This window comes from Pantherophis guttatus, chromosome 2, assembly GCF_059756535.1.
Source record: "Pantherophis guttatus breed Tessera chromosome 2, ASM5975653v1, whole genome shotgun sequence".
Classification (NCBI taxonomy): domain Eukaryota; kingdom Metazoa; phylum Chordata; class Lepidosauria; order Squamata; family Colubridae; genus Pantherophis; species Pantherophis guttatus.
The window spans coordinates 262,045,755-262,070,768 of record NC_142064.1 but is presented as its reverse complement, the minus strand read 5'-3'; the positions used below and the strand labels follow the sequence as shown (position 1 = coordinate 262,070,768).

The window sequence follows — 25,014 nt, the reverse complement described above, 5'->3', positions numbered from 1 at the left end:
AGAGGGCAGGTACCCCCACAGAGAAGGCTCTCCCTCTGGGTGTCGCCAGTCAACATTGTTTGACCGACGGCACCCTGAGGAGTCCCTCTCTGTGGGAGCGTATTGGCTGGTGGGAGGCTGTCGGTGGCAGAAGGCGATCTCGTACGTACCCAGGTCCTAAGCCATGGAGCGCTTTAAAGGTGGTGACCAGCACCTTGAATCGCACCCGGAAGACCACCGGGAGCCAGTGCAGCTCGCGCAGGAGAAGTGTTACATGGGTGCGCCATGTTGCTCCCAGAATCACCCGCGCAGCCGCATTCTGGACCAGTTGGAGCCTCCGAGTGCTCTTCAAGGGGAGCCCCATGTAAAGAGCATTACAGTAGTCCAGACGGGAGGTGACGAGGGCATGAGTGACTGTGCGCAAGGCGTCCCAGTCCAGAAAGGGATGCAACTGGTGAATCAGGCGAACCTGATAAAAAGCCCCCCTGGCCACAGCCGTCATATGATCTTCTATTCTTGACCTGGGAAAGCCAAGGGAAATCATCGAAATCATAAAAAAGCGAAAGTTAGAATATTTTGGACATGTGATGCGACACCCAGAAAAATACGGCATACTTCACTTAATCCTCTAAGGAAAGACTGAAGGCAAATGAGGTCAAGGCAGAAGAAGAACATCATGGCCTCAAAATCAAAAGGGACTGGTTTGGGCAGAACTCAACAGCACTTTTTCATGTGGCTGTTGATAAAAATAGGCTCGCCAACGTGATTGCCAATGTCCAATGACGGATATGGCACAAGAAGAACCTTAAGCTTTATTTGGAACAGCTTACCTCCTATGACAGTACTTTTAACAACATCTTCCAACAACATATGCCTCTCCCAGATCCTTGGGAAGGGCTCAATGGGTGGATAAAAATGCTAAATCCAGTTTCAACATTTGGCTGGCTATGCAATGAACCCTAATAACTTGCTTGTAGGTTGAGATTCTAGAAAGAATCTTTATTACGCAGAGAAGCGTAATAAAGATGATTAGGGGACTGGAGATTAAAACATATGAAGTACAGATGCAGGGATTGGGTATGTCTAGTTTAATGAAGAGAAGGACTAGGGGGTGACATGAAGCAGTGTTCCAATATCTCAGGGGTTGCCACAAAGAAGAGGGAGTCAACCTATTCTCCAAAGCACTTGAGGGCAGGACAAGAAGCAATGGGTGGAAACTAATCAAGGAGAGAAGCAACTTAGAACGAAGGAGAAATTTCCTTAGAGTTAGAACAATTAATCAATGGAACAAATTACCCCCAGAAGTCGTGAACATTCCAACACTGGACGTTTTTAAGAATTAGAAATTTCCCCCCTCCCCAAAGGTATCAGTAGCTACTCACACTAGAATTAGGAGAGTTACCCAATTATTATCACTAACAGATTGGGAGGTGAAGACTAAGATATTAACACAAATAGACTTAGCAACTGTCAGCACTAGATATAGTATTGTCATCCAAAGGAGGTATGTGTGCATTACTTGGACAACAATGCTGTGTGTATATTCTGGACAAATCAGAGGAATTCCACAGCCGAGCTACACACATAGCAAAGATAGTTGCAAGTCCCCATATGAGAGAATGGGAAGGCTGGTGGCATTGGCTGTTGGCATTGGCTACTATTGCAACGCTCTCTACATGGGGCTCCCCTTGAGGAGCACCCGGAGGCTCCAACTGGCGCAGAGTGCGGCCGCGCGGGTGGTAATGGGAGCGACATGGCGTTCCCATGTAACACCCCTCCTGCACGAGCTGCACTGGCTCCTGGTGGTCTTCCGGGTGCGCTTCAAGGTTTTGGTTACCACCTTTAAAGCGCTCCATGGCTTAGGACCTGGGTACTTGCAGGACCGCCTACTACCACCAATAGCTTCCCACCGGCCGGTACGCTCCCATAGAGAGGGGCTCCTCCGGGTGCCGTCAGCCAAACAATGCCGACTGGCAGCCCCCAGGGGGAGAGCCTTCTCTGTGGGGGCACCTACTATCTGGAATGAGCTCCCCCCAGAGATACGGAGGATCCCGGATCTGCGCACCTTCCGCCGTGCTTTAAAAACCTTACTATTTCACCAGGCGGGCCTGGCCTAATTTTCTCCCTCTTTTATAAAAGATTTTTAATTTTTAAATATCTGTTAGTATTTTATACATTCAATTTTAAATTGGTTTTAAAAGTTTGGGGTTTTAAATTTGTCGGGGCCAAAATTATTTAATTTGATTTTATCCTACTTTTAAATTTTGTATGTATGTGTTTTATTGTTTGGCTGTGCACCGCCCTGAGTCCTTCGGGAGTAGGGCGGTATAGAAATCAAATAAAATAAATAAATAAATAAAATAAATTGGCTGAAGGGACTGTTACCTCATTTTAGTTAGTTAAGAACCCTTATAATGACCCTGGTATACAGAGGTGGGTTTCAGCAGGTTCTGACCAGTTCTGGACAACCGGTAGCGGAAATTTTGAGTAGTTCGGCAAACATGTAATAAAAATTCTGACTGGCCCCGCCCCCATCTACTCTCTGCCTCCTAAGTCCTAGCTGATTGGGAGGAAATGGGAATTTTGCAGTAACCTTCCCCTGGATTGGGATGGGAATGGAGATTTTACAGCAGAGGTCTTCAAACTTGGCAGCTTTAAAACTTGTGGACTTCTACTCCCAGCTGGAGAATTCTGGGAGTTGAAGTCCACAAGTCTTAAAGCTGCCAAGTTTGAAGACCTCTGTTTTACAGTATCCTTCCCCTGCCACGTCCACCAAGCCACGCCCACCAAGCCATGCCCTGCCCACCAAGCCACAGCCACAGAACCAGTAGTAAAAAAATTAGAAACCCATCACTGCTAGTATAGGCATTGTTCCCTTAATCATCTGTTGTGGATTACAATGCCTTCCGCTTTGACTTTCCACCTGTAAGCAAACTACGGGGTCCCCCAGTACATGGATATTGATGTTGGGTGAATCTTGGAAAGTTAAATCATTTTCAGATTCAAAGGGGGGGGGGAATGATGGGCTGGCTGCTAAAACAAAGCAAAGTTATGGCATACACTTGAACGATGTACCATGAAGCCTGTAATAATGGAGTCTGTCTAGCAAGAACAAAGAATATTTACAAAGAATATCCACGCATAACACGGAGCAATTCTAGGTGGTTAGAGGTGATAACAGTAACAAAGAGTTAGATATCCTGCACAGCTCAGCTAAAAGTTAGGAATAGGGATGGCCTAGAAGAAATAAAATTTGTGTTAGAGAACTCCTGGAGTATTCATTAGCCAAGGTTAGAATAGGAATGGCTAGAGACTCCAAAAGATCAAATTGTAGAATTATTAGTAAAATGTTTATTAGATGATATTTCTTATTATTCCGCCTTGTCCTGCCTTCTCCTTTAGTGAAAATATATAAAGCTTTCTTAATCCTTGGTTCTTGGCATTTTGGCCAGGACCTCTTTTCCATGGGGTACCCCAATAAAAAGCAATCAAAACCTGCAATCAAAACCTGTCTAGCATCCTTCATTGGCCTCAGCACCAGGCTCAGACCGGAACTGGGGATAACACAGTGAGGACAATTAACCAGTGGAACAGTTTGACTTCAGAAGTTGTGGGTGCTTCATCCCTGGAGGTTTTTAAGAAGTGACTAGATAGCTAGCTGTCTGAAATACTGTAGTATAGGCTCTCCTGCTTGAGTAGGGGGTTGGACTAGAAGACCTCCAAGGTCCCTTCCAGCTCTATTCTGATTGATTGAGTTGGCTGTGAGTTAGCTGTGGCGAATTGGCCATGGGGAATTAGGAGAAACTTCCTAACAGTGAGAACAATTAACCAATGGAACAAATTGCTATCAGAAGTGATGGGTGCTTCATCACTGGAGGTTTTTAAGAAGAGACTGGGCAGTCACTTGTCTGAAATAGTATAGGGCAGTGATGGCGAACTTTTGGTTTTTCTTGCCTAAGTGTATGTTTCATGGCTGTTTGGTAACTGTGGTAGCCACTTGCTTTGTGACTGAGGTCTGGATGAGGAGGAAATGAATGAACCCATGAGCCTGGATAGCTCTGCAGACAAAGGCACTGTAATTTAACACCAACTATCTGCAATTAAAGTAAGTTCGAATCTCTCCAAGGCTCAAGGTTGACTCAGCCTTCCATCCATTCTAAGGGAGGTAAATTGAGGACCCAGTTTGTGGGGGCAATAAGCTGACTTTGTATAAAATATACAAAAGTATGAAGGCTATTGCTTAACGCACTGTAAGCCGCCCTGAGTCTCCGGAGAAGGGCAGCATATAAATCAAATTAAAAAACAAAACAAAACCCAGAGGACTGAACCTAGATTGACCGCAAGAAGGTAGGAATACAGTTGGGGCAGTTGCCATAGTAACAGAATAGCTGCATTCGATCTTGTTGCCTATTCGGCTTTCAGTCTTACAAAGAGGAAGCTTGGTACAGATCAGCACTTCATCAGGCTCCGCCCATTTGCGTCAACCAAGGTTTATTGAATCGTTATTGGCTAATTTATGCGTCAATCAGGATTGCTCCGGCCTTAAATCCAAGGTTTACGTCCCGTCGCCACGCGCTCAGCACTTTTTAGTGGTTGGGTTTCGAAGGAAAACGAAGACTTTTTTTTCTTCCCTTCCACCACAACCTTTGTTATTTTCTTCTTTGATAGGCTGGCATTTCTGCCAATCATGAGACGCCCGCCCCTTGATTCCCACCCCAGTCATATGATATGTTATTTTGCTCAGGAAACGAAGGTGGGTGTGTTGGGGGAAAAGTACGGTATTTCAACCAATAACGTAGCCGCGTATTCGACGCCCAAGTACCCCAGCCAATCAAAAAAGTTTTAAGAGCCTGCACAGAATTGAAGGCGGGACCAACTGGAACGTACATAATCAGCTTTGCCAGGTGCCCCAAATGATTATCTTGGCCACCAATGAAATGTCTACGGAGCGTGAAAGACGTCGAGAAAGACCAATGATTAAAGAGTGGGCGTTTACATCTCTTCCCCCCCCTCCCCTTAGTTTAAGTCAGGGCGGAAGATGGCGGCGGCGGCGGCTGGGACAGGTCCAGGGGTCCCAGATGGGGAACCGGAGGGGTCAAACCGCGATCACAGTACTTTTGAATGCAACATCTGCCTGGAGCCTGCCAGAGAAGCTGTCATCGGCCTGTGCGGCCACCTGTACTGGTGAGCGAGGGAAAAGGGGCAGAGAGGTGTGGCACAGGGAAGGGGAGAACCAAAAGGCTGATTAAAAAAATAAAATAAAATAAAAATAAACACCTGCAACAAAAAGGAAGAAGGTGGGACAGGCCGAAATCCAACAGGTGAAGCTGTGCTTCTCTCTCTTTTTTGCTTTATTGCCATTCTCTCGAAAGAAGCTGCCTTTGGGTTGATTGGTTGGCCAGGTTTGGGGTGTAAGCAGAGGGGGGCAGGTCTAGTAGAAGACAGGCAGTGTGGCTTAGTGGTTAGAGAGCAATTTGGGGAAGGGACTGCTAACCACAACATCTCCGGCCACTAGAAGCTAATTTGTGTGGTTTTTGGCCTTATAAGTGGGGTAAACCCCCACACCCACCAGTTGCCCCAGTTTATACTTTGATTTGTATGCCGGTGTAAATAATCAATTGGAGAAATCCAGCAATTGTGTTTCGTTCACTTAGATTTATGATTGACTTTACAGATAGTCCTCGACTTACAATCATTTGTTTAGTGACCGTTTGAAGTTTACAGTGGCACTGAAAAAAGTGACTTATGACCGTTTTTCACACTTATGACCGTTGCAGCATCCCCGTGGTCAGGGGCTCAAAATTCAGGACGCTTGGCCACTGGTTCATATTTATGACGGTTTCAGTGTCCTGGTCAGTGTCCTGTGAATCCCCCTTTGGTGACCTTCTGACAAGCAATGGGGAAGCCAGATTCACTTAAGGACCGTGTTGCTAACTTGACAACTGCAGTGATTCACTTAACAGCGGCAAGAAAGGATGTAAAATGGGGCAAAACTCCGTTAATAACTATTTCACCTGGCAACAGAAATTTTGGGCTCAGTTTGTGATTGTTCGTTAGGACTATCTGTATTTACATCATTTATTATACATTAATACATTAAATTTGTATAGCCGTCTATCTCACAAATGTCACTTGTTGATTTCTGTGTGCCCATCAAAATTCTGATTCAGTACGTAATTTTTCTTCCTGTTGGTTTGATCCAGATTTCTTTTAAAAGGTCTTGTACTTTTTCTTCCCTTTTTCCAGCTGGCCTTGTCTTCACCAGGTGAGTCGCTCTGTTTATTTGGACACTGAACTGTAAGATTGGCTGGAGTTGAAATGCTTAATTAACTTTTCCTGTTGTATCTCTTCCAAATACAGTTTTCCAGAAATCTCAGGCAGCATAGCTACTGGTTGGGACAGCATAGTTACTAGCAGTGGTGAAATGTAAAATTTTTTACTACCGGTTCTGTGGGCGTGACTTGGTGGGGGGGGGGGTGTTAATGTGACTGAGTGGGTGTGGCCAACTTTAAAAAAAAAACTTTTAAAACCATTTTTTCTACAACTTCTTCGGCCGAAGAGATTGCAGAAAAAAATGCTTTTAAAAGCCTCTGACGATCCCAGCTGAGCCGTGCGATCATCAGAGGCTTTTTTTTACTTTTAAAAGCATTTTTTCAGTTGAAGAGGTTGTAGAAAAAATGCTTTAAAAAAAAAGCCTTTGATGATCGCGCAGCTCAGCTGGGCATGGGGGGGACAACAGGGATTTTTGCTACCGGTTCTCTGAACCACCTGCCGCCATTGCTACCGGATCGGGCGATCCAGTCCGAACTGGGAGCATTTCACCCCTGGTTACTAGCTGGGGATTATGGGTGATATAGTCTGAAATTATTTTGATGCCACCATGTCAGCCAAGACTGGCCTAATGTTGGACAAATCTGGTATTCCTAGACAAAAGTAATCTGTGGAAGGGATACAAATAGTTGTCAACTTACAACCAGTAAGTAAGTAAGTAACTCATTCAGAGTTACAGTGGACCTGAAAAAGATACTCTCGACTTATAACAGTTCATTTAGTGACTGTTCAAAGTTACAACGGTACTGAAAAATGTGACTTGGGACTGTTTTTCACAGTTACAACTTTTTCAGGATCCCCATGACGATGTGATCAAAATTCAGATGCTTGGCAGCTGGTTCATTTTTACAACTGTTGCAGTATCCCAAGATCATGTGGTCTCCTTTTGCAACCCCCTGACAAGCTAAGTCAATGGGGAAGCCAGATGCACTTAATACCTGTGTTACTTACTCATCAGCTGCAGTGATTCATTTAACATCTGTGACAAGAAAGGTTGTAAAATGGAACAAAACTCATTTAACAGATGTCTCACTTATCAACAGAAAGTTTGGGCTAAATTGTGGTCGTAAGTCAAGGATTATCTGTATTTATGACCCAATTTTGAAGTAGCAACACCTGTCCCCCATGGTCCCATGATTGCATTTGGGTGCTGGGCAATCAGCCCACACTCAGGGTTGTTTGCAGAGTCCCACATTTATATGACTTCAATTTACTTCGTTTCTGGCAAAAAAACGCCCATTGCAGACAATGGCTCACTTTATGACCATTTCAGTTGCTTAATGATTGCTGCAAAAAGGTTGTACAATATATCTGTGACCCGCTTAACGACCAGCACAACTTTAAAATGTAATTCTGGATTCAATTATGGTCATATGTCCAGGAAAACTACAGGTAATCCTTGATTTACGGCCACAATTGAACCCAAAATTTCTTTTGCAAAGCAAGACAATTGTTAAGTGAGTTTTGCCCCATTTTATTTTTATTTATTTTTTTTAAAAAAATTATTTTTAAACAAACAAAACAAAAAACATCCATCATCCATTACAATTGCAAGCAGTGTGCCGGTTGGTTATAAATCTTTTGTGCTTCATCTCACATTCATAATTGACTAATTCTCTACTTTCTCATATTATCAATCTAATATATATCTTTATATTATTATTCTCATTTATCTTTCATTTAGCAATAGCATTTTCATTCCATTAAAATCATTTTCATATATTATAACATCCATTTCATATTTCATTTCCATGTTTTATTATTTTCTGCCCCATTTTATGACCTTTCTTCCAACGGTTGTTAAGTGAATCACTGCAGTTGTTACATTAGTAACACGGTTGTTAAGTGAATCTGGCTTCCCCCTTGGTTTTGCTTGTCAGAAGGTCGCAAAAGGGGATCACATCACACACACACACACACACACAAATACACACTGGGACACTAAATTTCATCATCATCCTTTTTAGCCGTTGTCTAGCCACTGCGGGATGAAGGCCTCTCCCGCATGTTTCCAACCAATACGGAAGAGAACACGTCATAAATATGAGTCCGTTGCCAAGCGGCTGAATTTTGTTCATGTGACCATGGAGAAGCTGCAACGGTTGTTAAGTGTGAAAAATGATCATAAATCACTTTTTTTTCAGTGCCATTGTAACTTCAAACGGTCACTAAACGAACTGTTTACCTGCATTAGCTGATAGAAAGGCTAATCAGGAACACTTCCTGCCTTACAGGTGAATAATGATAATGCTTCTTATGAGAGAGAATCTGGAGGACTTTTTCTGTAACTGGTCAGCCTGATGGTTTCTTGTGTGGTAAAGGGGTTGAAGAAGGGGACTATAGCAGTTGAGGAAGGTTACCTCTGCTTGTGTCTATGGAGATTCTCAGTCTTTCAGGTCATGGGTTTTTTTTTTTTTTTGTTTTATTTGATTTATATGCTGCCCTTCTCCGAAGACTCAGGGCGGCTTACAATGTGCTCAGCAATAGCCTTCATCCTTTTGTATATTTATACAAAGTCAGCTTATTGCCCCCACAAACTGGGTCCTCAATTTACCTACCTTAGAAAGGATGGAAGGCTGAGTCAACCTTGAGCCTTGGCGAGATTCGAACCCTGCAGTAATTGCAGGCAGCTGGTCTTAATAACCAGCTTAATAACAGGGTGCCTTAAACCCCTGTACTACCAAGGCTCTTTTGGTTGTCCTAGAGGTGCTTTTTTCAAGAGACAACTGGACTTTCTGTTTTTTCTTTTGAAGACATTTCGCTTCTCATCCAAGAAGCTTCTTCAGCTCTGACTGGTGGGATGGTGGGGAATGGAAGGATTTATACTCCTTGCAGACTGCTGGTCATTTGCATCCTTTTAGCAAGTCGTTGAGGCCATCTGGAGGTTTATCTCTGTTGTCCAGGTGGCCTCAATGACTCGCTTAACAAATACAAATGACCAGCAGTCTGCAAGGAATATAAATCCTTCCATTCCTCACCATCCAGTCAGAGCTGAAGAAGCCTCTTGGATGAGAAGCGAAACGTCTTCAAAGAAAAACCAGGAAAGTCCAGTTGCCTCTTGAAAAAAAAAGCACCTTGGGTTACCTCTGCTTGCTTTCAATTCTTGCATAGGCACTTGACTGACTGCTGTGGACCTTTGGACTCTCTTAGCAAAGCATTTTTTTAATCAGAGCGACTGTCCTTGAAGAGAACCTCTCCTCGGCTCAAGTACGGAGGGGTCCGAATTTCTTAAGTAACTTCAGAAATTATATTAAGCTGAGGATAATGATAAGCAATTCCAATAGAGCCGTGGTGGCACAGAGATTAGAATGCTCTACTACAGGTTAATTCTGTCGACTGCCGGTAGTTCGATTCTGACCGGCACAAAGTTGACTTAGTCTTCTATCCTTCCAAGGTCGGTAAAATGAGGACCCAGGTTGTTGGGGGACAATATGCTGACTCTGTAAACCGCTTAGATTGGGCTGTAAAAACACTGTGAAGGGGTATATAAGTCTTAAGTGCTAGTGCTGTTACAAACTAGGTAATTAAAATCCCTCCCTTAAAACAAATTAATATTTAGTTGAAATAACAGCTAAACCAAGAAAAGTAAATCTAAAATCTCACTGTTCCAGCCTTGAAAGTAGCCGATTGCAAACTTTCAAAGCCAACTTTTTCCTGAATTGTCCTAGAAATGTTTTATATCTTCTGCAGCCTAATAGTATTTGAAAAGTTAACCTAAATTTTCATTGTACTCCTCAAAATTTGTTGGTTCTTCTCTACTCTCCATTAGGTCTTCAAAGTTTTCTTAAGTTTCTGGTGTGGAAACCGATGGGAACTACTTACGGAAAAAAAACAGTGGACCCAATGGAATTATAGGTAGTCCTCGATTTACGACCACAATTGAGCCCAAAATTTCTGTTATTGAGTTTTGCTCCATTTTATGACCTTTCTTGCCACAGTTAAGTGAATCACTGTAGCTGACACATTAGTCATATGGTTGTTAAGTGACTCTGGCTTCCCCATCAATTTTGCTTGTCAAAAACTTGCAAAAGGGGATCATATGACTGTGGGACACAGCCACGGTCATAAGTGTGAGTCAGTTTGCCAAGCATCTGAATTTTGATCACATGATCCCGGGGGTGCTGCAGTGGTCGTAAGGGTGAAAAATGGTCATCGGTCACTTTTTTCATTGCTGTGCTAACTTTGAACGGTCACTACCGTGTTTCCCTGAAAATAAGATCCTGTCTTATATTTTTTTGAACCCTGAAATAAGCGCTTGGCCTTATTGCCATGCGCTCAAAAGCCCGATTGGGCTTATTATCAGGGGATGTCTTATTTTGGGGAAAACAGGGTAAATGAACTGTTGTAAGTCAAGGACCATTGGTTTAGTTGTTAGATTATATGTTGCCTTCTATTTGTGAGCTCAAGGTGTTTTTCTCCCACAAGAGACCTGTGAAATAAATCGGGTTAGAGGTGCTAGGAGTGTAGAGCAGGGATCCCCAGTGCCCGGTCTGTGGACTGGCACTGGGCCGCGGCATGCCAGAAACCAGGCCACACAAACAATTGAAGCCCCATCCACAGGATGTAGGCAGCACATGAAACCAGGTCCCTTCCGGTCCACAGAAAAACCTTTCCACTGAACCTGTCTCTGGTGCCCCAGAGGTTGGGGGCCACCACAGTAGGGAGCTTCTGTGTCTGAGCAGAGACCAGAAGCTGGGTCTCTTCACTCCCAGTCTTAACACATTCTGGCTCTTAAAGCCAAGAAGGAGAAACTACCGGTAGTCTTCAATTTACCGCCATTTGTTTAGTGACCGTTTGGCATTATCATCGCATTAAATAATTACTTAACAACCACTAAGGGTCCTGCAATCACCTTTTATAACTTTCCCAGTCAGCTTCTGAAAAGCAAAGTGTAACCAGGAGGAGGGGGGGGGTCGGATTTGCTTAACGACCACATGATTCCCTTAAGAACTGCGGTGATTCGCTTCATTGTGGCAAAATCGGTTGCGACTCACTTAACAACCATCTTAAATTGAAATTCTGGTCCAAATCGTAGTTATAAATTGAGGATTACCTGTGCTATAGTCTGAACTGAGCTTGAGACTACAACCTAGGTCTCTCTGCTCCTAGTCCAGTTTTTTTTTTTTTTTTTTTTAGTATTTCTCACATTCAATATTTTTACTCTGTTTTACCTCAGACGTGGCATTGAAATATGAGCTGAGAGGGGATTATTTTGGGTGCGCACCTGGGTTGTGTATAAGTAATTCTTTTGGACGGTATGGAGTTTCAGAGTCTGCAGTGTATATAGATCTAAGGAACTATAGGTGCCATGGCGAGTATACCCACAACCCCTGGCAATCAGAAACAAAGTACCTCTCTCAGATACTCTCTCCAATCTATGGAGAGATTTGTGAAGCCCTCAAAAGTTGCCGCCACCTCGATCCCCACAATGGACGAATGGCTGCAAAAATTGATGGAGTTAGCAGAGACTGACTATTTTGGTCAAAGTAAAAAAAACACAAATCCTTTTATTTCTACTTGGAAACCGCTTCTGGACTTTGTGCTCGAGGTGGGGAAAAAAATGAAACTTTGATTTTGGGTTTTACCGATTAGATCAGAGATGTCAAATTCACGTCGTCACAGCAGCGTCATGTGACATATCGTGACTTTTCCCCCCTTCGCTACAGCGGGTGTTTGCGTGGCCAGCGCGTGACACATCCAGCCCATGGGCCACGAGTTTTGACAGCCTTGGATTAGATAGATTAGTTGTTATAGAAATGGCTTATTTATACTATTATGGAAAAGTAAAAAGTTGAGGTTTGATGTCAGTGCCTTATTCTACTGCACCAAAGGGAGTCGGAAGTCAGTGCCTTTTTTTTTCTTTTCCCCCTTTTCTTTCCCTCACTTTTCCCTTCCCTTTCCCCTTCCCTGTATTCCCTACGATTTACTTTTGTATTTTCTTTCTATGCTACATTATAAACTAATAAAAACTGCTTTAAAAAGAAAGTTGCTGCAAATAGATACAAAGCTCCAATCGGATGCTTTAGATCTTAGCTTGGCAGCTTCTTATTTCATCGACAGCAGTTTTTTTAAATGAAAAGCCAGGAAACATGGTAGATCTCAAAAGATACCCAATTGCCTTCTTCTAATGTAAATATGTACATATTTGGAAGTGGCCATAAAGCTTCTGACTGCAGGGGGTTGGACTAGAAATAGGGGTTCCAAACCCCTGGCCTACTACTGGGCCGCAGCCTGTTTGAAACTGGGCGGCATGAGTGATGGGTTAACGTGTGAAGCTCCATACGAGTGGAAGGCTCTTGAGTGGAGGGTGCTTGTGCTCTCATGCGAAGCTCCCCTCGCGTGAACGGAGGGCGCGCAGGCTCGGCAGTGGTGGTTCTGTGGGTGTGGCTTGGTGGGCATGGCAGGGGAAGGTTACTGCAAAATCCCCATTTCCTCCCTATCAGCTAGGATTCGGGAGGCAGAGAATAGATGGGGGTGGGGCCAGTCAGAGGTGGTATTCAAATTTTCCGCTACCGGTTCTCCAGAACTGGTCAGAACCTGCTGAATACCACCTCTGATGCTCGCCACTCGCACAATGGAGCTATGCACACATGTGTGCACCTGCCATTCATAACCCAACCACCACACCAGGCCGGGCCACCAAGATGGAAAAGTTGGGGACAGCTGGACTAAAAGACCTCTCAGGTATCTTCCAGCTCTATGATTCTGTGTAACTTATAAATGTCCTTCTTCCCTTCAGTGGTTAGAAACTCGGCCGGAGCGTCAGGAATGTCCTGTGTGCAAGGCAGGCATCAGCCGGGACAAAGTCATTCCTCTCTATGGGCGTGGAAGCTCCGCTCAGCAGGATCCCAGGTAAAGGGTTCCCTTCTTTATTGGCGTTTGAGTAGGTAAAGGTAAAGAAGTCCCTGCAGATTTTACTCCTCTAGCCAACAAGCATTCGAATTTTGATAATTTGACCGCGGAGACGCTGCAATGGTCTTCAATACGTGAAATACTGCCATTTTTCAGGGGCATTGTAACTTCGAACGGTCACTAAACGAATGGTTTTAAGTCATGGGCTACCTGTAATTGTTTTAATTCTTTTTATGGATTTTGTAACCCATCTGGGTGGGCAGCCTGATTAAATCGAATAAATTAAACATAAAATTATGTTGCCAAAGAAGAAACGATCATTGGTGTCCCAACGGTGCTTTTTTCAAGAGGCAACTGGACTTTCTGGTTTTTCTTTGAAGACATTTCGCTTCTCATCCAAGAAGCTTCTTCAGCTCCCCGTGTTGTGCCTTTATAAATTCTGTGACCTGTTCCAATACTTCTGTTGGTAGAAATGATTTTCAGCTCTCGGAGTTTGTGTTCCATTCTCTTTTTCAAAACCTCACTTGTGTAATTAATCTGTGTTGTTCTTTCATTGAGAAGTTGGAACTGTGCTTTCTGCAGGATGTTCTCTGCCCTGGGTCCCTTCATTGTTGAGCTGAAGAAGCTTCTTGGAAGAGAAGAGAAATGTCTTCATAGAAAAAACACAAAGTCCAGTTGCCTCTTGAAAAAAGCACCTTTGGGGCTACCTGTATACCATGCAAACACAGCTGCCATTTAAAGAAACGAAAATAATCATGTTTTCTTTCTTCTTCTTTTGCTGTATGTTTGCAGTTGGTGGGGTCCTTAGTGCTCTCTGAGTTTGGTTGTTGTTTTCTTGGAGACCAACGAGATAACATCCTCAGTGCTAGAAAGGACCAGGGTCTGCTCTCTGTTTGCATCTGCAAGAAAACAAGCAAGCTCAGAGAGTACCAAGAACCCCCGCAGCAGCCCTGAGCTACAAAAAATTCTCTTCTATTGGTTGTAATTTGTAAGATCTTTGTAGCAGGTACATATTCCTTTGCTAAATAGGATGTATTGGGTAATGCAAAGACTGGAGGTTGTGGGAAGCAGCAGGACTGAGGCTGGGGGAGTTGTGGCCTGCCAGCAGATTCAGACAGTGAGGAGGTTGGGGAGGAACATGGGCCAGTCCTGGAGTCTGGGGAAGGCTCTGATGAGGGCTCTGCGTCAGAGGCAGAGATGGAGCCAGGGCCGTCTGACAGTTGTCAGTCAGCTGCCTTCGGATTCGGACATCAGTGAGGCAGAAGAACAGCTGGATCCTGTTCCCAGTGTGCTCATGCGCAGAGCTGCCAAGAGAAGGGAACAGCTAAGGAACAAGGGTCAACTCAGGAGTAAAGCCACAGATGGACAGTTAATGGCCCCTCCCCAGGGCCGGATTTAGATGAAAAGAGGCCCTAGGCTATTCCACTTATGAGGCCCTTTCACCTATAGTGAAAATGTAATTTTAATTTTGCTAACAATTTGAATGTAGGCCCCTCTTGATCTTGAGGCCCTAGGCTGAAGCCTAGTTAGCCTATAGGAAAATCCGGCCCTGCCCCTCCCATAGGAAATAAAGTGGAGGGGAGGGGAGTTTGCAGCAGACAATTAGTTCATTTGGGTGAAGATCTGTTCCTGCATTCTTGCCAAGTATTGTCAGTTACAGTGTGGAGTCTGAAAGTTATTGGCCTGGCCACTCTCCAAGCCTGAAAAAGGTCGGTAATTGTGAACTATCCTGAAAAGACTGTGGGAGAGGAAAGACTTTGCTGGAGAGGAATTCACTGTAAATTAAACAAAAGGGGTTTATCGGGACGAGGATTCAGCTTCGTGCTGCTGGGGAAGCCTAGGTCAGAACAGGGGTATAATCCTGCCTTTTTCTCCATCACGCAGATTGAAAACTCCTCCCCGACCCCGAGGGCAGCGCCCGGAGCCCGAATCGCGAGGGGTGAGTGCAGCCCACTTCTAACTTCCCTTCCCAAATCCATCCTGGACTAACTACGCTCTTCTGCAACACATCTCTTACCCTACCCTCCTTTTTTTTTCTTCTCCCCCTCCCCACCCCCAGCAGGGCATCGGCAGTTTCCCTGAAGCAGCCACGGGCTTCCACATGGCATTCGGCATTGGTGCATTCCCTTTTGGCTTTTTTGCTACGGGCTACAGTGCTCCAGGAGAAAGAGCAGGTAAGGCCCTGCCGTAAAGGGTATGTGTGTGTGTCAGTGCTTACAGAATTTTGGGGTTCCCTATGACTGTAGGGACCCAGTGGTTCAGTGGCTAAGACGCTAAGCTTGTCGATCAGAAGGTTGGCAGTTCAGCGGTTCGAATCCCTAGTGCCGCGTAACGGGATGAACTTCTGTTACTTGTCCCAGCTTCTGCCAACCTAGCAGTTCAAAAGCACGTAAAAAATGCAAGTAGAAAAATAGGGACCACCTTTGGTGGGAAGGTAACAGCGCTCCATGCGCTTTTGGCATTTAGTCATGCCAGCCACATGACCATGGAGACTTCTTCAAACAGCGTTGGTTCTTTGGCTTAGAAACGGAGATGAGCACTGCCCCCTAGAGCCGGAAAGGACTAGCACGCATATGCGGGGGAACCTTTACCTATGACCGTATTTCCTCTGTCTTTCTACTGAGACCGAAACTAAACTGAGACTCCATTCTTCTAAGCTTCTGCTAGAGCCCATCCTCAGGAAGCTCCTCTTTCTCCAGACTGTGTGTGCCCTGGACTACATGTTGTATTTATATAGTGTCTGGTTGTGTGTGGCCTTGTCAGACCTGTCCCAGCTTGGATAGTCTGGAAAGAAAGACTCTCGACTCCATTTATAGTGAAAAGTATTCTTTTACTGAAGGTCTATGGAGATTCTCAATCATCTGGGTCATGGTTGTCCCCAAGGTGCTTTTTCAAGAGGCAACTGGACTTTCTGATTTTTCTTTGAAGACGTTTCAAAAGAATATCGGAAAAGCTTAGGAGGATCTTCACCCAATGCAACATAAGTGCACATTTGAAACTCAAGAATACTCTAACACAGAAGCTTGTCCACCCCAAGGATAAAACACCCAGATACAAATTGAGCAACGTGGTATATGCAGTACAATGCAGTGAGCCATGTGCATTGGGGAAACAAAACAACCACTTCATAAACACATGACACAACATAGGAGAACAAACCCATCAAGACTAGACTCAACAGTCCATCTGCATTTAAAAAACAAAGGCCACTCATTTGAAGACAGTTAAGTCCACATTTTGGACAGAAAGGACCGCTGGTTTGAAAGAGAGGTCAAAGAGGCCATCTATGTCAAAATTGAACAGCGCTCTCAACAGAGGGGGAGGGATACAACATCATCTATCCTTTCAACAGTTCCAAGAAGGTTCCACACCCATTTGCACCACTGAGGTGACCCTGATGACACAGATAAGCCTCCAGGTGGCCTTAACAACTGGCTAAAAGAATGCAAATGATAAGCAGAGCTGAAGAAGCTTCTTGGATCAGAAATAAAATGTCTTCAAAGAAAAACCAGAAAGTTCAATTGCCTCTTGAAAAAGCAACTTTCGGACTTTCACTGAAGCCAAGTGGTTACAGCATAGCAAAGCCAGATCTGAGGATTTCCCGCATAACCCCAGTAATTTTACCTCCTCCCATCCCCATCTCCGCTTTGGTCATCTTGGTGATGTCCAATAAGGTTCAAATTAGGTATTTTGGTAACAGTTCCATATTTTGGCACCTCTTTGGATGGGCGTTTCGCATTCCATCCCCAGGCTGTGTCCTTGGATCTTTCAACTGTTGTCTCTGGATAGCACCTCTGCTTCCTGTCATCCCACCCCACCCCCCAGAGTCAATGGGGAAACCAGATTCACTTAACAACCGTGTTGCTAATTTAACAATTAGAGTGATTCACTTAACAAATGCCACAAGAAGAGTCATAAAAGAGGGCAAAACTCACTTAATAAATTTCTCCTTTAGCAATGTAAATTTTTGGCCTCAGTTGTGATTGTAAGCCGAGGACTGCCTTTATAACACACAGGAAACATCAGAAGTTTCCAGGAAAAAAAAACCCCTGAGCTACAAATATTTTCCTTTATTGGAGCCGTTGATGTAACAAAAGCTCATCAGTGGTGTTTGAACTATCAGCTCATGAAACCCCAGGCAGGAACAGAGGAATTGGGACACTCAGATGGACAGCCCTTAGTTAGCAACGGATAGCAAAGAGCTACGACGGCGTTAGCGAGTAGTTCAGTTCTTTAAACCTGTTGTTTGAATGTGGCCATCTTGCTTTTAGATTTCACCTTGGCTAACTCTTTTTTTTTCTTTCTCTTTCTCTTTTTCTTCTTCCTTTTCCACAGATACAGATGTGGCCAGACCGTCCAGCTGGCAGGATTCGTTATTTCTTTTCATTGCCATCTTCTTTTTCTTCTGGTTACTCAGTATATAACCGGCTGGACCCTGCTGAGCTTAACCTGTACTAAAAAAAAATCTAAAGAACAGAACGAAAGGACTTTGATATTGGGGGGATGATGGGGGTGGGTGGGGAGAGAGAGAGGGAGAGAGAGAGAGACCGGGTTTTGGGTGGGTGGCTTTGAACGCATAGGAGAGACAGCAAGGAGTTAATACTATATGGTGGAGTGAAATTCTCTCTTTTTCATCCCCTCACTCCCCCCATCCTGAGAATTAAAACCATAATAGGGCCGCTTGCTTCTTCAAGTGGTTTGCAAAATGGTTATCTATATACAACCCCAACCTAATTATGGATTGAATGGGGGGGAGTAACTATGCTAGAATGATCCCTTTCTATTCTTCAAAGAAAGATCTCAAATGTGAGGGCAATCTCGAATTACGGCGAAGGTTGGAGACGGCCGAAGCAAGCCCACGCGGACTACTCGTTCTTTCCAAGTTACATAAAAGCAGGAGGACGAAGGAAGTCTGGCCTTGTGCATCTTCCTCCCCCCCGCCTGTTCTGGTTGCAATAACATTTGCCTATCCATTGGCAATCAATTTAATCTTATTGAGCCAAAGCGACTAGACCTGCCTCTACGTAAAAGTGCACGAATCAGGGAAAGGGGTTTTGGAGGGCAAGCCAAGGTGGACATGACAGATTCTGTCTCTGATAGAGATGTGGTGATGGGGAGTCTCCCTCTTTCAGCCCGCTGCCACAGGAAGTGATTGTGGGAAGGGCTGTGAAGATGTTTGAAAGTGAGAGGCAGGGAAGGAGAAGACCTGGTGCTTCAGGATCCCACAGGAAGTGGCTGCCTAATTTTTTTAACGAGATCAGGTGACCTCCCACGAAGAGCTTCTCTTGGCTACTTTTTTGATAGGGCAAACCGCCCGAGTTTTGATAATGCATCTGCTATGGTGGGTATTTTTCTCTCCCCCCTTTCCCCTCCTCTCTCTTTTTGAGGGAGGTTATTTAATGTTGGAGTAACCCAACCCTTTGAGATGGGGGAATGCTTGCTGTTGGTTGTTAATGCTTCATCCACCCATCTCTGACTCTTCCAACAATGTCAGGGAAACCTTTCAGGTTGGTGAGGGGACGGTCGATCACCGGACATTGTAGTCTTGACTAACAGTATTTTGTGGTCCAAAAGTTCCTTGGATAATGATTTCATTTGGGATGACGGAGAAGGGATGCAATGTCGATTAACCCATGCTTTAATTAAATTCACTCATGATTCCTATCCACTTGAAGGAACAGTCATTGAGAGAAAAATACACCCGTTTAGGAGGAAAAAGCGCAGAATGCTGCAATATGCAAGGTAGTCCTCGGCTTATAACGGCACCTAGTGACCATTCCAAATTATGAGGACCTGAAAAAAAAGGATCCGGATTTGAAGTTCTGAAGGTTGGTTCTCCAATGCAGTCACGTGATTGAATTCCGACCACTTGGTAACACATTTACGGCCATTTGTAGCGTACGATGGTTTTGCCAAAAACTGCACTTCGGTTTTTGGCAAAACCACACCTATAGCAAACGGTTTGTTTGGTGTTCACTTAACGACCCTGGGTTCGCTTAATGATCAGTGGTTTGCTTAATGACTGCTGCAAAAAGTTTATAAAATCAAGCCAGTCCTTTGACCCACCTATTTATGACCACTACAAGGTAAAACTGTAATAGGCAGGCTTCATTGCAGTTATAAGTTGAGGACTACCTATAGAATCTACCTATAGAATTGGCATGGCTGAAAAGAGTGTCACGTTATGAGGAGCATATCACAATTTAACTATGACAAGATTTATTTCTGGCTGCAGAAAGTGTTGGTCTCTTTGCCTAGATTATTTGCAATTGCACCCCAAAATCCAACCTCTTAAGAAGTGTGGCACTTCAGCCCCAAATAAATAACTCCACTCTAAGATAAAATCCAGATGGCACCTCTTCTGAATGGCAAATGTTATTAAAAGGCAGAATCTTTCACGAGCTGCAGCTCGTGAAAATTTCGGCCTTTTTTCCAGCTCATGAAAGTTTCGGCCTTTTAACAAAATTTGTTGCTCGGAAAAAGCACTACTTATTAGATTCCTGATATTTTGTCTATAGACTGACATGGCTCTCTTCCTACAATACCTTGATGTAGAAACAGATTTGAGCAGAATGTTGTTTTAAATTAAATTTTTAAAACCTTTTTTGTCAGTCACTTGACCCAGACATCCCACCAGTGGTGGAATTCAATTTTTTTTACTACCGGTTCTGTGGACATGGCTTGGTGGGCGTGGCAGGGGAAGGATACTGCAAAATCTCCATTCCCTTCCCACTCCTGGGGGAAGGATATTGCAAAATCTCCATTCCCACCCCACTCTGGGGCCAGCCAGAGGTGGTATTTGCCAGTTCTCCGAACTACTCAAATTTTCCGCTACCGGTTCCCCAGAACCTGTCAGAACCTGCTGAATAGCATCCCTGCATGATCCCACCCTCTAAACAAAATTGCATAAATCCACAAACGAGCCAAAGTGAACGAGGGGTAAAAACCTAAAATGACCTGATATTTGTCAGCCTGGCTTTGTGGCGGTTATTTACCAAGGAAGTCCTTTGCAGGGATGTTTCCCCAGGCCACTTATTCACTCCTGTCTTATCTTGTCCACTTTTAATTTTTTTTTTATTATGTTATCTTGTCCACAAGTTGCTCAGCGCCCTGAGGAAATGCAAAAACCAGCAAATAAAATTAGGAGCGCTGCTCAGCTGCCTCTTCAATCCTACTCTTCCACAATATGCTGTCCCTGATGATGATGAGAGAGAGGGAGCTTATATTCCACCCCTAGATAAATGGGCTAAGACTTTACCCTTCACCTTAGTTTTGGGACTTTGTGTGTGGTGTATATTAGCTATGTACTAGCTCCACTAGCTAGCTGTGGAGTTGGGAAAACACAACTTATACTGTCTTGTACAAATCCAGTCAATTGCGGCTTCTTAAGACTGCACTGCCATCATAAGTTAGAAGGTGCACAATTTTTGTTGGCATGAAAGTCCATCAAGGTTTGAAAAATGGCGAGAGTGATATAGGACAGTGGTCCCCAACTTTTGCGGTTTGGTGGCCCGGCTGGGAGGCAGAAAGTGGAATCAGGCCATGCCAGTGGCACGCCAGTGGGCATATGCGCAGTTTGACTTGCCCGCCGCTTGCGTGGCCTGCTTCCAAATAGGCCACGGCCCAGTAGTAGGCCGGGGGTTGGGGACCCCTGGTATCAGTGGTGGGTTTCAAAAATTTTTACTACCGGTTCTGTGGGTGTGGCTTGGTGGGCGTGGCATGGCTTGGTGGGTGTGGCAGGGGAAGGATACTGCAAAATCCCCATTTCCTCCTGATCAGCTGGGATTTCGGAGGCAGAGCATAGATGGGGGCGGGGCCAGTCAAAATTTTTACTACTGGTTCTCAGAACTACTCAAAATTTCTGCTACCGGCTCTCCAGAACTGGTCAGAACCTGCTGAAACCCACCTTTGCCTGATATAGGAGAAATCAGCATTCCCTGGGCCTGGTATTTTGGAGAACCTAATTTATTGAGCGGCAATGCGATTGCCATAGGCCTTGAGGTTTAAAACCTTTATTATCTCACTTCAAATGTAAACCAAAATGCAGCACATGTGGGGCTCCAGTTGAGCAACCTGTGGCTCATGAACCAGTTTTTATATCCTTAATTTAGCATTATGTGTGTATTCTACGGAAATCTCCTCCTATGCCCCGATGGCAAAATTTATTTGGAAGCCTTTGGAGAGAATTTTACATTCTCCAAAGGAGCACTAGCAATAATGGAAACTCATCAGTGGGAAAATATATATTTTATTGTTTTGGCAAAATGGTATGAGAATAAGGGACGGGAAACCCCACCCCCCAAAAAATTATATTGCCTGGATCGGAATGAAATTCTGCCTCTCCCACCCCCAAAAAACACCTGTTTTTGCCTCATAGCTCCAAAATTCTTTGATTGTTCTGGCTCAACTGGGGAATTGTGCTCACATTAAGCCCACATAAAATCCAAATTACATTCACAATAAATGATACTTTTAAAGCATGTGATTGTTTTCAAGCTGGAGGAAGATGTTGAAGGAGCACTATTTGGGGGAGGGACCCAAGTCATTCCCCAAAAATAAATCGCTGCACGCAAAATACTGGATGTAATATTTCTTAATGGTGATTTTAAGATGCGTGGACTTCAACTCCCAGAATTCCTCAGTCAGTAAAAGTGGTTTGGGAATTCCGGATGTTGAAGCCCACACATCTCAAAGTTAAAAGGTTAAGAAACACTGGACAGTGTTGTCAAATCTGGCATCTGCATACAATTGTCCTCCCTTTCCCCACAGATTTTTGTGGTTTTTTGGAGGGAGCCGAGCTTGTTGATCAGAAAGGTCAGTGGTTCGAATCCCTAGTATAGGTCTCCTGTGTGCGCAGAGGGTTGGACTAGATGACCTCCAAGGTCCCTTTCAACTCTGTTACTGTTAAAACTCTTTGGCACAGCCTCCTGCAGCACAGAAAATCTCTCATGAAAGAATTGCACAAGGCCTGTCGATTAACAGCTTTGGCACGCCGAATGAAAGTTAAAATAGCCCGAAAGTGGGGCTGTTTTGATTTTGGGATAGGCCAGGACCCATTCAGTAGGAAAGAGAATTTCGAATGAGATGGAGAACATCAGTCAAATTTGGAATGAAGCATAGATTAGAAATGGGTTTAAAGCCTGTTTTTGCAAGAAAAATGGTCTAGTGATTCAGTTTCAAATACCACAGTCCGTTCAAAGTTACAATGGCACTGAAAAGCAAGAAATAAGCCATCTTGCTTTTTTTTTGTTTTTAAATCGCTGCAAAACGAAGTTGCAGGTTTCTTCTTCCCTGAGGCTGTGAGTGACCCATACACACTCACCTGGGGAAAAAAGCCCCACTGAATTCACTGGCGCTTACTTCCGAGTAGAAACACCGGAGTCTACAGCAAAGATTCCTCTCTTTCAAACTCGACCAAACTCTCCTCAAAGGGAGACAAGCAAGTTTTACATCCATCTTAAATTAAGAAGAGGTTTCCGGTCTTAACACAGAATCTGGAAATTCTGTAGTGCAGTGTTTCTCACTGTGGCAACTTTCAGATGTGTAGACTTCAACTCCCAGAATCCCCCAGCCAGCTTTTGGAGTTAAAGCAGCCAAGACAGAAAAACTAATATGTTACAACTGAAAATTATTCAACTATTTGCTAGGATTGAAGTACCCAGTCTATCCTTACTATTTGCCTGGAAGAGAATTCCCTTTTTTATTGTGTCTTATTGTATGTCTGGCAGTAGAGTAGAGTGGAGACAAAATGAAATCTTGAATTTGGACCCTACAATGTTTATTCCATGTACGGTATAAAACACTAAAATTTGCTGCCCTTTTAAAGCACCCAAATACCACCAGTGTCTGGAAATTGGGATAAGGATAGAGAAAACTATAAGTAAACCAGATCCCAACATATGAATACAAATACACCATTGAGCATCTGAATGCTGCCCAATGATTCTGTGTTTATTCCTCCTTCCCACATTTTTTTTTCTTTATTTCTAGCATTCCTGGATGCAAATCTTAAAAACATGTTCTGGGATCCACGAATAGCTTTGCTTCTTAGTTAAGGGACAGAGGCCTATAGGGAAATCCATCAAGTGCCCTTGTCTAATGGCATTGATCATTAGATACAGGAAGTCCTCCCCTTATATCTATTCATTTAGTGGCTGTTCAAACCAGTACCAAAAAAGGTTACCTACAACTGGTCTTCATGCTTATAATCATTGCACCGTCATATGATCCCCTTTTGCGAACTTCTGGCAAGCAAAATCAATGAGGAAGTCAGATTCACTTAACAACTGTGCTAATAACTACAATGATTCACAAGGTCGTAAAATGGGGCAAAATTCACTCAACAAATGTTTCACTTAACAGAAATGCTGGGCTCAATTGTGGTCATAAATCGAAGATTACTTGTACTGTGCAAATCTGGAATTTTAGTACTGTGAGAGCAGAACCCAATAGTAGTATGTTATATATTATATCCTGCAATTTTACAAGTGTGTGTGTGTTTGTGTAAATATCTATGGAGATTTATTCATCATAAATCAGGTCATCCTGTAACTGAACCTGATTTTACAATCTTTTGTGTGGCAGTTGTTAAGCGAATTGTTAAGCTGCAGTCATTAAGTGAATTGTTCCCTATAGGCAGGTTTTTTTCAGAAACTGGAAGTAAACACCAGTTTCCAATATGATGACTTATACCTTCCTAAATCACAGTCAAGTGACCAACAGGCCAGTTGACCAGTACCCAAAACTGAATGGATGAGAAATGAAATGTCTTTTTTGGGGGGGGGAATCCAATTGCCTTTTGAATAAGTACCTTTGGGACAGCTGTGTGTAAAATTGCCGATTTGTGAAACTAGCCACCACAGAGAAGGTAAATTCAGGATAGCAACTTGATGAGTGGTAATGTTTTCTGAATTAAAAAATGCACCCTCCTTTGCATCACAGAGCAAAATACAGAGGGCACATGGTTGTTTTTTTTTTTTTAAATTTAAAAAAAACTGGGCATCACCGCACCTTAAAAAAACAACCAACGTGGATATCTCAGTAACAGGCCTGTGCATTTAATTTAGCCTAAAGCTGCTCCTCATACCATCTGTTCAACCATTTGGAGGCCTGTGTGGAAACACGAAGTGTGGGGCTTCCTCTTTTTGAATTGTCGTCTTCCCCTCTGCTGTGTGGCAGCAAGCCAGCTTTGATCCTGGGATTTACCATCACTCAAAATCAGAACCATTATTAAAAATGAAAGCACGGCTGAGAAAATATAAGCTAATGTACCCCACCCCCCTTCCCAGTGTAGAAAACAAAATAGCCGTCATTAGGTCACAAAAAGAAGCATTTAGGGAGGGGTAAGGAACCAAGGACGATGGCTCAGTGGCTAAGATGCTGAGCTTGTCAATCAAAAGGTTGGCAGTTCAGTGGTTCGAATCCCTAGTGCCGCGTAACAGGATGAACTTGTTACTTGTCCCAGCTTCTGCCAACTTAGCAGTTTGAAAGCACGTAAAAAAATGCAAGTAGAAAAATAGGGACCACCTTTGGTGGGAAGGTAGCAGCATTCCGTGCGCCTTTGGCATTTAGTCATGCCGGCCACATGACCACGGAGACGTCTTCGGACAGCGTTGGCTCTTCGGCTATGAAACAGAGATCAGCACCACCCCCTAGAGTCGGGAACTAGCACATATGTGCGAGGGGAACCTTTACCTTTAGCTTTAAGGAACCATGACCCTTTTATGACTTGCGGACTTCAACTTCCAGAATTCCTGAGCCAGCCAGGCTGACTCAGGAATTCTGGGAGTTGATGTCCACAAGTCAGAAAAGGTCCGTGGTTTCCCACCCAATTTAGGGGAAATGTGTCCAAAG

The 25,014-nt window shown here is 43.9% G+C and overlaps 1 protein-coding gene across 4 annotated transcripts; it reads left to right on the top strand.

Annotated features, from left to right (window-relative positions):
* The first annotated feature begins 4,443 nt into the window (after window positions 1-4,443).
* On the top strand, window positions 4,444-18,825 carry RNF5 (ring finger protein 5). Of its 4 annotated transcripts, none has more exons than XM_034421423.3 (7): window positions 4,444-4,468; window positions 5,000-5,163; window positions 6,226-6,244; window positions 13,049-13,161; window positions 15,046-15,100; window positions 15,224-15,335; window positions 17,497-18,825. In XM_034421423.3, the coding sequence occupies exons 2-7, from the start codon at window positions 5,018-5,020 to the stop codon at window positions 17,583-17,585; spliced, it is 534 nt and encodes a 177-aa protein (XP_034277314.1). In that variant the 5' UTR covers window positions 4,444-4,468; window positions 5,000-5,017; the 3' UTR covers window positions 17,586-18,825. The 4 variants fall into 4 exon arrangements, with proteins under 4 accessions (XP_034277314.1, XP_034277313.1, XP_087740244.1 ...); XM_034421422.3 differs by having other exon boundaries at window positions 15,221-15,335; XM_087884118.1 differs by lacking the exons at window positions 4,444-4,468; window positions 6,226-6,244.
* Window positions 18,826-25,014: the final 6,189 nt, after the last annotated feature.